General features: G+C 34.5%; 1 protein-coding gene across 5 annotated transcripts in view; it reads left to right on the top strand.

Annotated features, from left to right (window-relative positions):
- Window positions 1–15,282, top strand: part of PTPN4 (protein tyrosine phosphatase non-receptor type 4) — a 230,079-nt gene that overhangs the window by 129,971 nt on the left and 84,826 nt on the right. For all 5 annotated transcript variants that reach the window (XM_032412092.1, XM_032412078.1, XM_032412100.1 and 2 more), the window contains exon 10: window positions 1,196–1,284. In XM_032412092.1, the coding sequence (XP_032267983.1) occupies window positions 1,196–1,284 (89 nt within the window). The remainder of the gene's footprint in view (window positions 1–1,195; window positions 1,285–15,282) is intronic.

Raw genomic sequence — 15,282 nt, forward strand, 5'->3', positions numbered from 1 at the left:
TCCTCTTTATTATGTCTTCACAAATTCCTCAAAATGTCTGGTCCCATTGATTATATACCTTCAAGTGTTACACGTTGTTTGCATGTATCTTCTCCAATGTTTTATGAGATTCGGACCAGAAGGAGCAATAGGAGCGTATATTAAGCCTTCCATTTTAGCCCAAACTTCTAATTGATGTTCTTTAAAAAATTATTTATGACTCTTATAATGGTGTACAATAATGGTGGTTATTGCTAAATAAATTGTGTGGCCATACAGTATACACTGATATGTTACTTTGGCCATTTGTTATGTATTATCCTATTGAACAGGTTAATTTAGTAAGATTTTATTTAAGTAGAAATTATTGAAACTACATTTTAAAGGGTTTTTTTCTGAGGGACACAATTATTAAAATCTTAATTATAATTTCATCAATTAGTTCTATCTTCTGAGCATATGAATAGGTAGGGGGTAAAAGCATTATTGCTTTATTAGCTTACCTGTCGAATGTTTCAAATCAGTAGCAAACTATTTCAAGGTTGATTAGCATCTGAGAAAATAATTTAATTCTCATTTTGTCAGTAGTGCAGATTAGCTATTCAAGTTGGATCAGTTAGCATGAAAACTCTCCCTTTCCTCAAAGCGTAGTTCAAACTTTCTTCTCTGGAATCTTTCAGACTCTCCAATAGTTGTTCCCTACTCTATACTGCCATGATGTTTTTGTTGTATTATATTAGTTATATGATTTATCATTATATTGGGTGTCTTGTTTTATTACAGGTTACACTTTACCAAACTCTGAGCTTCTCCATGTTTTATTCATGTTTGCAATCTTGGCACTATATTTAAACAGTAGTTGGGTCAGAATAGCTTTAGAAATGGAAAAATGTATATTAACTCTTCCTTCTACAAGATGAAAAGGCTTTTGATTCCTTATCTTAAAACTCAGTTCCACTTACAAACTGTGGAAAATCCTGAGATCATTTTTACTTTGGATTAATGAATTTTAATAATGCAACATTTAAGTTTGATGTGAAATAGGTTCTTCGTTTTTATGAGGTGACAATTACCATATGGGTTTGTAAATATTATGCAATTATGTGCTGACTTTGAAAATGTTATATTGTGTTAAAAAAAACTTATCCTATTTTTAAAATATATATTTAACAGGAAAAACCCAGTATTTTAGATTTGTCATTTTCTTTTTTTGAAGGATCAAAGTAACAATGAAATTATGATTGGAGTGATGTCAGGAGGAATTCTGATTTATAAGAACAGGGTACGAATGAATACCTTTCCATGGTAAGAACTTCCATCAATACTTTTGCTTTTACCATTATATTACCAAATATAATAATCCATATTAAAGAAAGTGATTGTTGGGGTGCCTACCTGGCTCAGTCAGAGGAGTGTGGCTCTCTTGACCGTGGTCAGGGTCCTGAGTTCAAGCCCCACATGGGGTATAGAGATTACTTAAATAAAACTTAAAAAAAAAAAAGAAAAGAAAAAAGAAAGTGGTTGTTAAACTCTATTAATGTTGTCGTGTAACTTACCCCACTTGAAATCTATTAGAGAATACCAAAATAATTTAATTATTTATTTTTAAATGTGCGTAATCCAGACAGGGCAGTATTTATAGAGAATACTACTTCATGAATTTTTCTCTTGGAGAATCTCTGAATTTGCACTAGCTAATTCTGTCATGTTTACTCTGTCTTGTACCATGTTGATTGCTTTAAGTCAGTATTTCATCTAAGTGCATTCAGTGGGGTGCTAGTTTATTAGTTGGAACATGGGCATGGTTGCTGCATCTAAGATCCACTGTCACAGTGGTTTAAATTGGTGCTAGGAAAATATGGTAGCTCCTGGGGTTTAAAACTCCTCTTTCTTTAGTTTTACTACTCTACTATCCTTAGCATGTTGTCCTCATTGTCCAGGATGACTCATCTACCATTACTTCTGTATCCCAGAATGAGGAAAAAGGAAAAGTAGCATCTGCCACTTTCCTTGAGGGGATAAATTGAAAATCATAAAAATCACATCAGTCATGTGTCTTATATATTATATGAGTAGCTCTGGTTTTTTAAAATAAATGGAATGATTTTCTTTAGCAGAACAAATACAAAAGAAATACATTGTATTAATCTGTTTCTCTTTACATCTTCTTTTAAAAGATTTGGTCTGATTTTTCACTATCTGATTTTTATTTAGTAGGTTTTTGTAATTAGTCACTTTAATAACACTTAAATAGGAATATGATAAGTGACAGAAGCAACTGTTTTAGAAAATAGCCACAACTTTGTTTAAAAAATAAAGATAAATTTCCTAGATAGGTCACAAAAAGATATGAACCAGAAAATACAAAAATTGAAATGACCATCATGACAAATACTTTTGCTCTTCAAAAGACACTTTAAAGAAGATGAAAAAGCAAGACACAGTCTTTTGTAAAATATATATTTGATAAAGGACGTATTATGAATATATAAAGAACTTTCATAGCTCAGTAATAAGACAATCTGATTAAAAAGAATAGGCAAAATATTTGAATAAACATTTCCACCAAAGGACATATACAGATGGCAAATGAGAATATGAAAAGATGTTCAGTCATCAGTGAAATGCAAATTAAACCACAGTGAACTCACCCACAGAATAGCTCCAGTTTAAAAAAAAATGACAATACCAAATGATGGCAAGAAGCAGAGCACCTGAAATCTCATACATTCCTGGTGGGAGTGCAACCTAGTATACCAACTCTATTTTTTTTATTTTTTATTTTATTTTTAAAGATTTTATTTATTTATTTGACAGAGAGGGGGCGGGGAGAAGCTCAGGCTTCCCGCCAAGCAGGGAGCCCAATGCGGGGCTCGATCCCAGAAGCCTGGGATCATGACCTGAGCCAAAGGCAGACGCCTAACCCTCTGAGCTACCCAGGTGCCCCCTAGTATACCAACTTTAGAAAAGAGTTTGGCAGTTTCTTTAAAGTTAAACCTAGATTTACCATATAATCTAGCATTTCTGTTCCTGGATACTTACCCAAGCGAAATGAAAACCTAAGTTCATAAAGAGATTTTCACAGTGATGTTCATAGCTACATTATTTATAGCAGCACAAAACAGACGTACAAATATCAGTTGGTGAAAGGATAAGCAAATTACGGTACACTTCCACAATGGAAAACTGTTAAGCAATAAAAAGAACTGTTGGAACGCCTGGGTGGCTCAGTCGGTTGACTTCAGAGGGACACCAAGGGAACATTTTGAGGTGATCAAATGTTATATGATGATTTTGGTGGCTGGTAGTTACATAACTGAATACATTTGTCAAAACTCTGAATTGTTCATTAAAGTTGGTATATTTCATTTTATATGTAAATAACACCTCTGTAAAGTCCATAAAAGAAAACTAAGTATCATTTAGTGTTTCATCTTACATCTTTTAAACACTTACTATATAATTCAAACCCTGGTATGTTCAGAGGATATAAAACAATTCAAGACATAGCCCCTGCCTATTAGTGGACACACAAGAATTAATTATAAAATTAATAACAATAAGAAAAAATGTAATTAAAATCTTCAGAGAAGATAATTATCATTGTCAGTTTTTACAACAGTGAAATAATAAATGCACATCTTAGATTTTAATACACTTCTGATTTTACTAGAGGCAATTTTTTTTTTTTTTTTTTTTTAAAGATTTTATTTATTTGACAGAGAGAGACACAGCGAGAGAGGGAACACAAGCAGGGGGAGTGGGAGAGGGAGAAGCAGGCTTCCCGCCGAGCAGGGAGCCCGATGCGGGGCTCGATCCCAGGACCCTAGGATCATGACCTGAGCCGAAGGCAGACGCTTAACGACTGAGCCACCCAGGCGCCCCTACTAGAGACAATTTTAAAAAATATTTTATGTTGTATTTTATATCTTATACAAATGTCAAAATCTGAAAAATTCCTTTCAGATGATGTGGATTAAAATAACAGTGATAATATAAATTTTTCTGTGTTTTCAAAACCCTATATTGTATATATATTCCTTTTTTATTGTTACAAAGATTTTAGAAGAGTTTTTGACTTTTGTTTTGGAAACACAAAGGATACAATCTCTCTAGGGAAAATTTTAATGGCTCCATGATATTTGAGATTGTTTTTATTTTTATTTTTTTTTAAGATTTTATTTATTTATTTGACAGAGAGAGACAGTGAGAGAGGGAACACAAGCAGGGGGAGTGGGAGAGGGAGAAGCAGGCTTCTTGCTGAGCAGGGAGCCCGATGTGGGGCTCGATCCCAGGACCCTGGGATCATGACCTTAGCCAAAGGCAGATGCATAACGACTGAGCCACCCAGGTGCCCCTTGAGATTGTTTTTAAAGGATGAATGGAAATTTCCTCAGTGAAAAAGGAAATGTGGAATAGGTATGTGTGGATTTAGGGAATTCAAGTAGAGGTAACAAGCATTTGCAGAGACCTAATAGTAAGAAAGGGTATGGCAAGTTGAGGAAATGATGAGCTGTTTCATTTGGTTTCTCCTTCAGTTGTCTTTACTGAAGACAGAAACAAAGGAATAAGAATTTAGGAAGATGTTTTGTAGAAGAGAAATTAGATTCAGATTGTGAAGGATCCTACATATTCTGTATGCTAAGGAGTTGGCATATTACTTTATTGGTAAATATGCTTAGAACTAGTTTAATGTTGAGAAATAAAACTCACACTTCCAAGTCTTTATCATACAAGTTAGGTTGAAAAAGTATGTGAATATTTAAGATCTTGATTGGAAAGTATATATTGTTTATTTTAAATTTTATTTTCAAGAGTTAAACTGAATAGATGGGATTTAAAGTTGGTAAAGCCACTATATTTGCATCATCATGGAACATAAGGGTTTCTTCTGATCCTAACTACTCATGGCAGTACATACTAGCACACTAGTAGGAATACTTAAAGGGTAATTGACTAATTGCCAGAGACTGAGCAAAGACTGGCTTGAGAGATGAAAACTCCTGAAGGCCCAGCCTTACAAAGGTCCCCATGCTTTCATTAGTTTTACTACCACCAGTCACCCCATCGGGTTCCCAAACTGAAGACTAGAGAAAAATCCACTCATGCTCTGGAGGGCAGGGTGGGGTGAGCAGGGAAGTAACCATTTTGAAATGTGCTCAGAACTTTCTGTTCTCCTTAACAAAGGTCTGCCCTCAAGGAAATCTATTTTACCTGTACTCAACCAACATGGATTTTGCCAGAAAATAACCAAAGTGGGGGAAGGAAATACCATTTCCAGCCTACTTTATACCTCTTGTGTCACCCAAGGAGAGGGTGAGCTCAAAAGCACTGGAGGACATAACCAAGTAGCATAGACCACTAAACCACTGAGTCCTAGTGATATTGCAGAACAATCCCTCCGCAACCACTCACCTGACTGCCACATCAACCTGGCTCCTATATAATAACAGGAGATTACAATTTAAATAACTACAAGGCTCAGATTATTTAAGAAGGAGTCTCTAGGGAAACCTGAAGACAACAGGGGAGACAAAAACAAGGAAACTAGAGGGAATAGTAGCTTCAAACACCTACCGCACAAACTGTTCCTTTGAAGAAGCCATAATTTGATTTGGTTTAGTTTCTAAAGGATTCATGTCCCAGGGCATTGTGGAAAACAGTAGAGCAATGTGTTTATAATTAGGGGAGTTTTACAGCTGGGTGTGTTTACTGAAAGAATGTGATGACTGGTACCACTGTCATCTCAGGATTATTGTGGGCATACCTAAAGATGTGCCTTCCTGAAAGGCAACAGCAGAAGTTTAACATGGGATTAGGGGATGTGGATGGATTTCATGAAAATAATGCAACAAATAACAATAACAAGCTGGGGCAGGGTTGCATATATCTTCTTGAATTAGTGTTTCTGTTTTCTTTGGATAAATATCCAGTAGTGGAATTATTGGATCATGTGGTATTTCTATTTTTAATTTTTTGAGGCACCTCCATAGTGTTTTCCACAGTGGCAGCACCAGTTTGCATTCCCACAAACAGTGCACAAGGGTTCCCTTTTCTCCACATTCTCACCATTTATTTATTGTATTTTTTATTTTAGGCATTCTGAGAGTTATAAAGGGATAATGTGGTTTTGGTTTGCATTTCCCCAAGGATTAGTGATGTTGAGCATCTTTCTGTGTGTCTGTTGGCCTTTTGTATGTCTTCTTTGGAAAAATGTCTGTTCTGGTCCTCTGTCCATTTTTTAATAGATATGTTTCTTTGTTATTGAGATGTATGCGTTCTTTATAAATTTTGGGCATTAACCCATTATGTAGTACATGGTTTGCAAATATCTTCTCCCATTCTTCTGTAAGTTGCCTTTTCACTTGGTTAATTTTGCTTGCAGTGCACAAGGTTTTATGTTTTTTCTTTTGTTATTTGTGCTTTTGGTGTCATGTCCAAAAAAGTCATTGCCTAGACCATTGTTGAACTTCTTCCTTATGTTTTCTTCTAGGAGATTTATGGAATCAGGTCTTATGTTTAAGTCTTTGATCTATTTCAGGTTAATTTTTGTGAATGGTGTATAGTTGGGGTCCAATTTTATTTTTCTGTATGTGGCTATCTAGTTTCCCCCACGCCATTTATTGAAGAGACTGTCCTTTCAAAGTTCATCAGGTGTTCTTGGCTCCCTTATAAATATTATTTGACCATGTATGTTGGAGTTTAATTCTGGCTTCACTCTCTCCATTGGTCTGTGTGTTTATTAAAACTATACCGTTTTAATTACTGTAGCATTATATAGTTTGAAATTAATGCTGTGTGCCTCCATTTTTGTTCTTCTTTTTTATGGATTGCTTTGGCTATTCAGGGTCTTTTGTGATTCCATATAAATTTTAGGATTGATTTTTTCAATTGCTGTGAGAAAGCCATTGGAATTTTGATAGATACTGCCTTAAATCTATAGATGGCTTTGGATAGCATGGACACTTTAACAATATGAACTCTCCCAGTCTATTAACATGGAGTGGAATGTCTTTGCATTTGTTTGTTTCTTCTTTGATTTCTTTCAACAAAGTCTTGTGGTTTTCATTGGGTTGATCATTTCCTTGGTTAAATTTATTTCTAGGTATTTCTTTGTTTTTGATGCTATTGTGAATGGGATAGTTTCCTTTCTTTTTACAGATTTTCATTGGTAATATATAGAAACACAAATGATTCTTATGTTTTGATTTTATATCCTGTGACCTTACTGAATTCATTGATTAGATTCAACTGTTTATTAGTTGAATCTTTGGGATGTTTAATACATATATCATCATATCATCCACAAATAACAATTTTACTTCTTCCTTTCCTATTTAGATGCCTTTTATTTCTTTGTCTTGCCTAATTGCTGTAGCCAGGACTTGCAGTACTATGTTGAATAGGAGTGGTGAGAGTTGTTGTTTTCCTGATTTTAGGGGGAAAATTTTGGGATTTTCTCTATTGAGTGTGATGTTAGCTGTGGGTTTGTTGTAGATGCCCTTTAGTATGTTGAGGTATGTTCCCTCAATATACAGTCTGTTGAGGTTTTTTATCATGAAAGGGTATTTTTTGTCAACTACTTTTTATACATCTATTGAGAAGATCATATGATTTTTATCTTTCATTTTGTTAATGTGGCATGTCACATTTATTAATTTGCATGTGTTGAATTATGCATCTCAGGGATAAATTGTTCTTGGTCATGATGTATAATCTTTTTAATGAGTTCTTGAATTTGGTTTGGTAGAATTTTGTTGAGAATTTTTGCATCTGTTTTCAACAGGGATATTGGTCTGTAGTTTTCTTGTAGTGTCCTTATCTGGCCTGGGTATTGGGGTGTTGCTGGCCTCATAGAATGAGTTTGGGAGTCTTTCTTCTTTTTTATTTTTTTTGGAAGAGTTTGAGAAGGCTTGGCATTAATTCTTCTTTAAATACTTGGTATAATTTCCTAGTGAAGAAATCTGGTCCTGGGGTTTTCTATGTTGGGAGGTTTTTGATTACGTGATTCAATCTCCTTTCTTAATATTGGTCTATTCAGACTTTACTTCTTGACTCAGTCTTGGTAGGTTGTATGATTCTAGGAAATTATCCATTTCCTGTAGGTTATCTAATTTGTTCACAGTAGTCTCATAATCTTATTATTTCTATAGTATCAGTTGTAATTTTTCCTCTCTTATTTCTGATTTTATTTATTTGAGTCTTTTTTTCTTAGTCTTGCAAAAGGTTTGTCAATTTTGTATATCTTTTGAAAAAAAGAACAGCTTTTAGCTTTGATCTTTCTATTGTTTCTCTGGTCTCCATTTCATTTATTTCTACTCTCATCTTTTTTATTATTTTCTTCTAATAACTTTGGGCTTAATTTGTTCTTCTTTTTCTAGTTCCTTGAGGTGTAGTTAGGTTTTTCATTTATGATCTAATTTCTTAATAGAGGAGACCCTAGAATAACCTAGATTTGAATTGCATAGGTTCACTTACATGTGAATTTTTTTGATAAATACAGTTTAGTACTGTAAACAGTATTTTCTCTTAGTATTCTCTTAACATTTTTTTCCTCTTGCTTACTTTATTGTAAGAATACAGTATGTCGTACATTGAACATACATACAAAATATTTGTTGATTGACTATATATTATTGGTAAGGCTTCTGGTAAACAGTAGGCTACTGGTAGTTACATGGATTTTCAACTGTGTGAAGTTTTTGCCTCTAACCCCTACATTGTTCAGGGGTCAATGGTATATGCATTTATTGCTATAAACATCCCTCTCAGAACTGCTTTTACAGCATTCATTCCATATGTTTTGTTATTTTGTGTTTCATTTGTTTCAAGATTTTTTTGGTTATCTTTTTCATTTCTTCCTTGACGCATATGTAGTTCAGGAGTGTGTTTAGTTTCTACATGTATGTAGTTTTTCCACCTTTCCTCATGTTGATTTCTGTTTTCATACCGTTGTTGTTGAAAAAGATAGTTGGTTTGATTTCAGTCTTCTTAAATTTGCTAAGACTTTTTTGTGTCCTACCATATGATCTATCCTTGAGAATGTTCCATATGTACTTGAGAAGAATGTATATTCTGCTGCTGTTAGATCGAATGTTCTGTGGATATCTTTTAGATCTATTTCATGTAATGTGTGGTTCAAGTCCATTGTTTCCTTATTGAGTTTCTATCTGGATGATCTTTCATTTTTTGAAAGTGGGTTATTAATGTCCCTTGCTATTATTGTATTGTACTATTTCTCCATATCTGTTAGTATTTGTGTAATATGTTTAGGTGGTCTGATGTTGGGTGCATACATATTAACAATTGTATCTTCTTGATGAATTGATCCCTTTATCATTATATAATGAATGACTTTCCTTGTTTCTTGTTACTGTTTTTGGCTTGAAGTCTGGTTTGTCTGATATAAGTGTATATATCTTGGTTTCCACTTCCGTGGAATATCTTTTTTCCATCCCTTCTTTTTGAGGGTTGTGCATCCTTAAAGCTGAAATGAATCTCTTGAGGAAGACTGTAGTTGAATTTTGGCTTTTTATCTGTCAAGGCATTCTGCCTTTTCATTGGTGAATTCAATTCTTTCCATTTAAAGTAATCATTGATATATAAAAACTTTATATAAAATGCCATTTTATGGGGCGCCACAGTGGCTCAGTTGGTTAAGCGTCTGCCTTCGGCTCAGGTCATGATCCCAGGGTTCTGGGATCAAGTCCCATGTTGGGCTTCTTGCTCAGCGGGGAGCCTGCGTCTCCCTCAGCCTCTGCCTGCTGCTCTCCCTGCTTGTGCTCTCTCTCTCTGACAAATAAATAGAATCTTTAAAAAAAAAAAGATTAAAAATAATAATTTAAAAAATGCCATTTTATTTATCACTTTCTAGCTTGCTTGTATTTCCACTGTTTCTTTTCCCTCCATTTCTGCATACCTTTGTATAAATTAATTACTTTCATTTTCCCTTGTCTTTTGTGCATCTGTTTCCTCTTTCTTTGCCCTTTATGCATCTACTATAGGTTTTGTTTCGTGATTACAATGAGTTTATCTTATAAATAAAATTTCATTTTAGGCTGATAGCAACTTATCTTCAAACACCCACAAAGGCTTCACCCTTTTACTATTCCCTCTTATATTAGTATTGTCAAAATGGAGCTTTTTTTTTTTTTTTTTAAAGATTTTATTTATTTATTTGAGAGAAAGAGACAGAGACAGAGAAACAGCATGAGAGGGGAGAGGGTCAGAGGGAGAAGCAGGCTCCCCGCTGAGCCGGGAGCCCGATGTGGGACTCGATCCCAGGACTCTGGGATCATGACCTGAGCCGAAGGCAGTTGCTTAACCAACTGAGCCACCCAGGCGCCCAAAATGGAGCTTTTTATGTTGTGGATGTTCTAAGTCTGACTATAGTTTTCACTTTTCCCAGTGTGTTGTATACTTTCGGTATATTTTATGTCACTAATTAGCATCTTTTCAGCTTGAAGAACTCCCTTCACCAGCTTTAGAGTTGGTGAACTCCCTCATTTTCTGTTTGTCTATGAAAGCCTTTATTTATCCTTCATATCTGAAGGATAACTTTGCCAGATAAAGGATTCTTGTCTGGCAATTTTTATCTTTCAACCCTTCTAATATGTCTTTCTACTCTGTTCTGGCCTGTAAGATTTCTTTTGAGAGATCCACGGACAACATAATGGGGGCTCCTTTATACGTTACATTCTTTTTTTCCTGGCTGCCTTTAAGATTCAGTATTATTAATTTTTGATAGTTTCATTATAATATGTCTAGGAGAAGGCCTTTTTGCATTGAGATAACGAGGGTGATCTCTTAGTTCCATGGACTTGTGTGTCCAAGTCTTTCCCCAGGTTTGGGATGTTCACTATTATGTCTTTAAATAAACTCTCTGCCCTCTTCCTCTTTTTTCCTTCTGGAACCCTGATTATTCTAATATTTTTCTTTTTTGCTGTAATCCCTGAGTTCATACTTTCATTGCTTCCTTTAAATCTTTGTTCTGTCTCCTGCTGAGAGCTCCTTGAATGATTAGTACCATACATCATAAATATCTAAAGTTTGCATTACCATGAAGATATTTACTTAGATGATTGGGCCAGGATCCCCAAGCAAGTTTTGCAAAGTAAGGTTGAATCTCTTGGCCTCTTAGGTGTGAAGGTTAAAACAAGATCTTAGTATTACTTATTAAAAGGTTAAAAAAATGAGGCAAATCTATTTTGCTGGTATTGATTATACTAATGAAGCTTTGAGAACTCGCCTCTTCTAGGATTATATGACTTGGATATAAGAAGAAAGGTATTGTAGAAAGGAAAAATAAAAAATCATTACACTTTTAAAAAAATAAAAATATTTTTACGGTTATTCCATAAGATCTTGAAACCTTAACATTTTTTTTCTCCAAATATTGCTTGTAGTTTTGTTTATTTAATTTTTTTAAGATTTTGTTTTTTGGGAGGCAGTTTTAGATTCACAACGAAATTCAGAAGAATGTACAGAGATTTCCATATATCTCCTAACTCCACACACGTATAGCCTCCCCCCATTAACATCACTCATTATAATGGTGTATTTTTTACTAAGGATGAGCGTATATTGACACATCATAATCACCCAGAGTCCATAGTTTACATTGGGATTTACTCTTGGTATTGTACATTCTATGGGTTTGGATAAATATATAATGATGTATGTATATTCATCATTATAATACATTACAGAATAATTTTTCTGCCTTAAGAATTCTCTGTGCCCCACATAATCCTCTCCCCCACTGACCTCTGTCACCCACTGTTCTCTTTCTCCATAGTTTTGCTTTTTTCAAAATGTCATATAGTTGGAATCATACATTTTGTAGCCTTTTCAGATTGGCTTCTTTTACTTAGTTATATGGAGTTAAGTTCCTTCCCCATCTTTTCATGGCTTGATACATCATTTCTTTTTAGAGCTGAATAATTTTCCATTATCTGGATGTACCACAGTTAATTCATATATCTGCCTACTGAAGGACATCTTGGTTGTTTTCAAGTTTTGGCAGTTATTAATAAAATTGCTATTCATACTCATGTGCAGGTTTTTGTGTATATGTAAATTCTTACTTCCTTTGAGTGAATACTAAGGAGTGCAATTGCTAGGTGGTATGGTACAAGTATGTTTAGTTTCACAAGAAACTGACAAACTATCAACCAAAACGGCTATACAATTTTTCATTCCCATGAAAATGAATGAGAGTTCCTATTGCTCCACATCCTTGCCAACATTTAATGTTGTTAGTGTTCTGGATTTTGGCCATTCTATAGGTGTGTGGTGGTATCTCATTGTTTTAATTTGCATTTCCCTGTTGACATGATGTGAAGTATCTTTTCCCATGCTTATTTGCTTGCTATATCTTCTGTAGTGAGATGTCTGTTAATGTCTTTGGCTAGGTTTTTATTGGGTTTTTAATTTTTATTGAGTTTTAAGAGTTCTTTGTATATTTTGAATAACAGCCCTTTATCAGATGTGTCTTTTACAAATATTTTCTTCTAGTGTTTGTCTTTTACTTTGCTTGATATTGTCTTTCACAGAGCAAAAATTTTTAATTTTAATGTAATCCAGCTTATTTATTATTTCTTTCATGGATCATGTTTTTGGTGTTCTGTCTAAAAAAGTATCATCATAGCTAGGTCATCTAAGTTTTCTCTTGTGTAATCTTCTAGGAGTTTTATAGTTTTGATTTTACATTTAGGTCTCTGATCCATTTTTAGTTATTTTTTGTGAAGGCTGTAAGGTCTCTGTTTAGATTCATACTTGTGCTCTTCAATGTTGAGTTATTCTAGCACCATTTGTTGAAGAGACTGTCTTTGCTCCATTGTATTGCCTTAGCACCTTTTTCAAATATCACTTGAGGGCGCCTGGGTGGCTCAGTTGATGAAGCATCTGCCGTCAGCTCAGGTCATGATCCTGGGGTCCTGGGATCGAGTCCCACATCAGGCACCCTGCTCAGCGAGGAGTCTGCTTCTCCCTCTTCCTCTGCCCCTTCCCCTGCTCTCTCTCTCTTTCTATCTCTCTCATTCTCTCAATAAATAAATAAAATCTTTTTTTTTTTTTAAGATTTTATTTATTTATTTGACAGAGAGACACAGAGAGGGAACACAAGCAGGGGGAGTGGGAGAAGCAGGCTTCCCACAGAGCGGGGAGCCTGATGGGGGCTCGATCCCAGGACCCTGGGATCATGACCCAAGCCGAAGGCAGATGCTTAAGGACTGAGACACCCAGGCGCCCCAATAAATAAAATCTTTTTAAAAAAATCACTTGAATGTAATTTGGGGGGGTCATACCTGGGTTCTTTGTTCTGTTTCATTGATCTGTTTTGTCTGTTCTTGTACCAGTACCATACTGTCTTCACTACTGTAGCTTTAAAGTAAGTCTTGAGGTTGGATGATGTCAGTCTTCCAACTTTAGTGTTCTCTTTCAATATCATATTGGCTATTGTGGGCCTTTTTCCTTTCCATATAAACTTTAAAATCAGCTCGTCAATATCCACAAAATAATGGTCGATTTTGACTGAGATTGCATTGAATCTGAAAGTGGAAAGAATTGACATCTTCATAGTACTGATTCTTCCTACCCATAAATATGGAGTGTCTTTGTATTTATTTAGTTCTTTGATTTCATTCATTAGAGTTTTGTAATTTTCTTCATATAGTTCTAATATGTGTGTGTGTATATATATATATATATATTTTTTTTTTTTTTTTTTTTTTTTTCTATAATATTTTATTTCAGAGGGAGTGCGCAAGTGAGAGAGCACAAGCAGGGGGAGCAGTAGAGGGAGAGAGAGAAGCAGACTTCCCACCGAGCAGGGAGCCTGACTTGGGGCTTGATCTCAGGACCCTGAGATCACAACCCAAGCCGAAGGCAGCTCCTTAACTGACTGAGCCACCCAGGCGCCCCTAATACATATATTTTACATTTATGTTTAAGTATTTCATTTTTGAGGGTGCTAATGTAAATGTTACTGTGTTTTTAATTTCAAATTCTACTTGTTCGTTATTGACATATAGGAAAGAAATTGACTTTTTTATTAATCTTGTATCCTGAACCTTGCTATAATTGCTTATTAGTTTCAGGAATTTCTTTGTCCGTTCTCTTGGATCTTGTACATAAATGATCATGTCATTTTTGAACAAAGTTTTATGTCTTCCTTCCAGTTTGTATCTTTCATTCCCTTTTCATGCCTTAATTGCATTAACACAGGATTCCCATATGATGTTGAAAAGGAGTGGTGGACTGAGACATCGTCTCTTTACTTGATCTTAGTAGGAAAACTTCTAGTTTCGCACCATTGGTATAATGGTAACTGTAGGTGTTTTTTTAGAAAGTCTTTTATCAAGTTGAGAAAGTTTCACTGTCTTCCTACTATAGCAAGAGTTTTCATCATGAATGGTTGTTAGATTTTGTCAAATGCTTATTCTGCATATATAACTATGTGATTTTTTTCTTTTTTAGTCTTTAATGTATCGGTTTATATTAACTGATTTTTGAGTATTGAACCAGCCATGCATTCCTGGGATATGTCCCAGCTGGTTTTGGTGTATAATTTTTTTTATACATTGTTGAATTTGATTTGCTAATATTTTGAGGATTTTGCATCTTTGGTCATGAGAGAGATTGTTTTGTAGTTTTCTTGTAATGTCTTTGTCTGGTTTTGGTATTAAGGTAATGCTAGCTTCATAGAATGACTTTAGTAGTATTCCTTCTGCTTCTGTCCTTTGAAAGAGATTGTAGAGAATTGGAATAATTTCTTACTTAAATGCTTGGTAGTTCACTAGTGAACACATCTGGGCCTGGTGCTTTCTTTTTTTTGAAGTTTCCTAATTGTTCATTAAGTTTCTTTAATATATACTGGTGTATTCAAATCATGTATTTCTTTCGTTGTGAGTTTTGGTTGATTGTCTTGTTCAAAGAATTGGCCCATTTCATTGAGATTATCAAAATTCTGGGCATAGACTTATTCATGGTATTCTTTTATTATGCTTTTAATTGTATTGATGTCCACTCTTTCATTTCTGATATTAGTAATATGTGTCCTCTCTCTATATTTCTTAGTCTGGCTAGAGGCTTATTGATTTTATTAACTTTTAAAAGAACTGCCTTTTGGTTTCATTGATATTCTCTGTTGGTCTACTGTTTTCAATTTCATCGATTTCTGCTCTATTTTTCTTTATTTTATTTCTTACTTTAGATTTAATCTGCTCCCTTTTTAAAATTTATTTATTTATTTATTTATTTAAGAGAGAGAAAAAGAGAGTGAGTGTGCAAGCAGGGGGTGAG

Source organism: Phoca vitulina, unplaced genomic scaffold, assembly GCF_004348235.1.
Source record: "Phoca vitulina isolate PV1807 unplaced genomic scaffold, GSC_HSeal_1.0 scaffold1, whole genome shotgun sequence".
Taxonomy (NCBI): domain Eukaryota; kingdom Metazoa; phylum Chordata; class Mammalia; order Carnivora; family Phocidae; genus Phoca; species Phoca vitulina.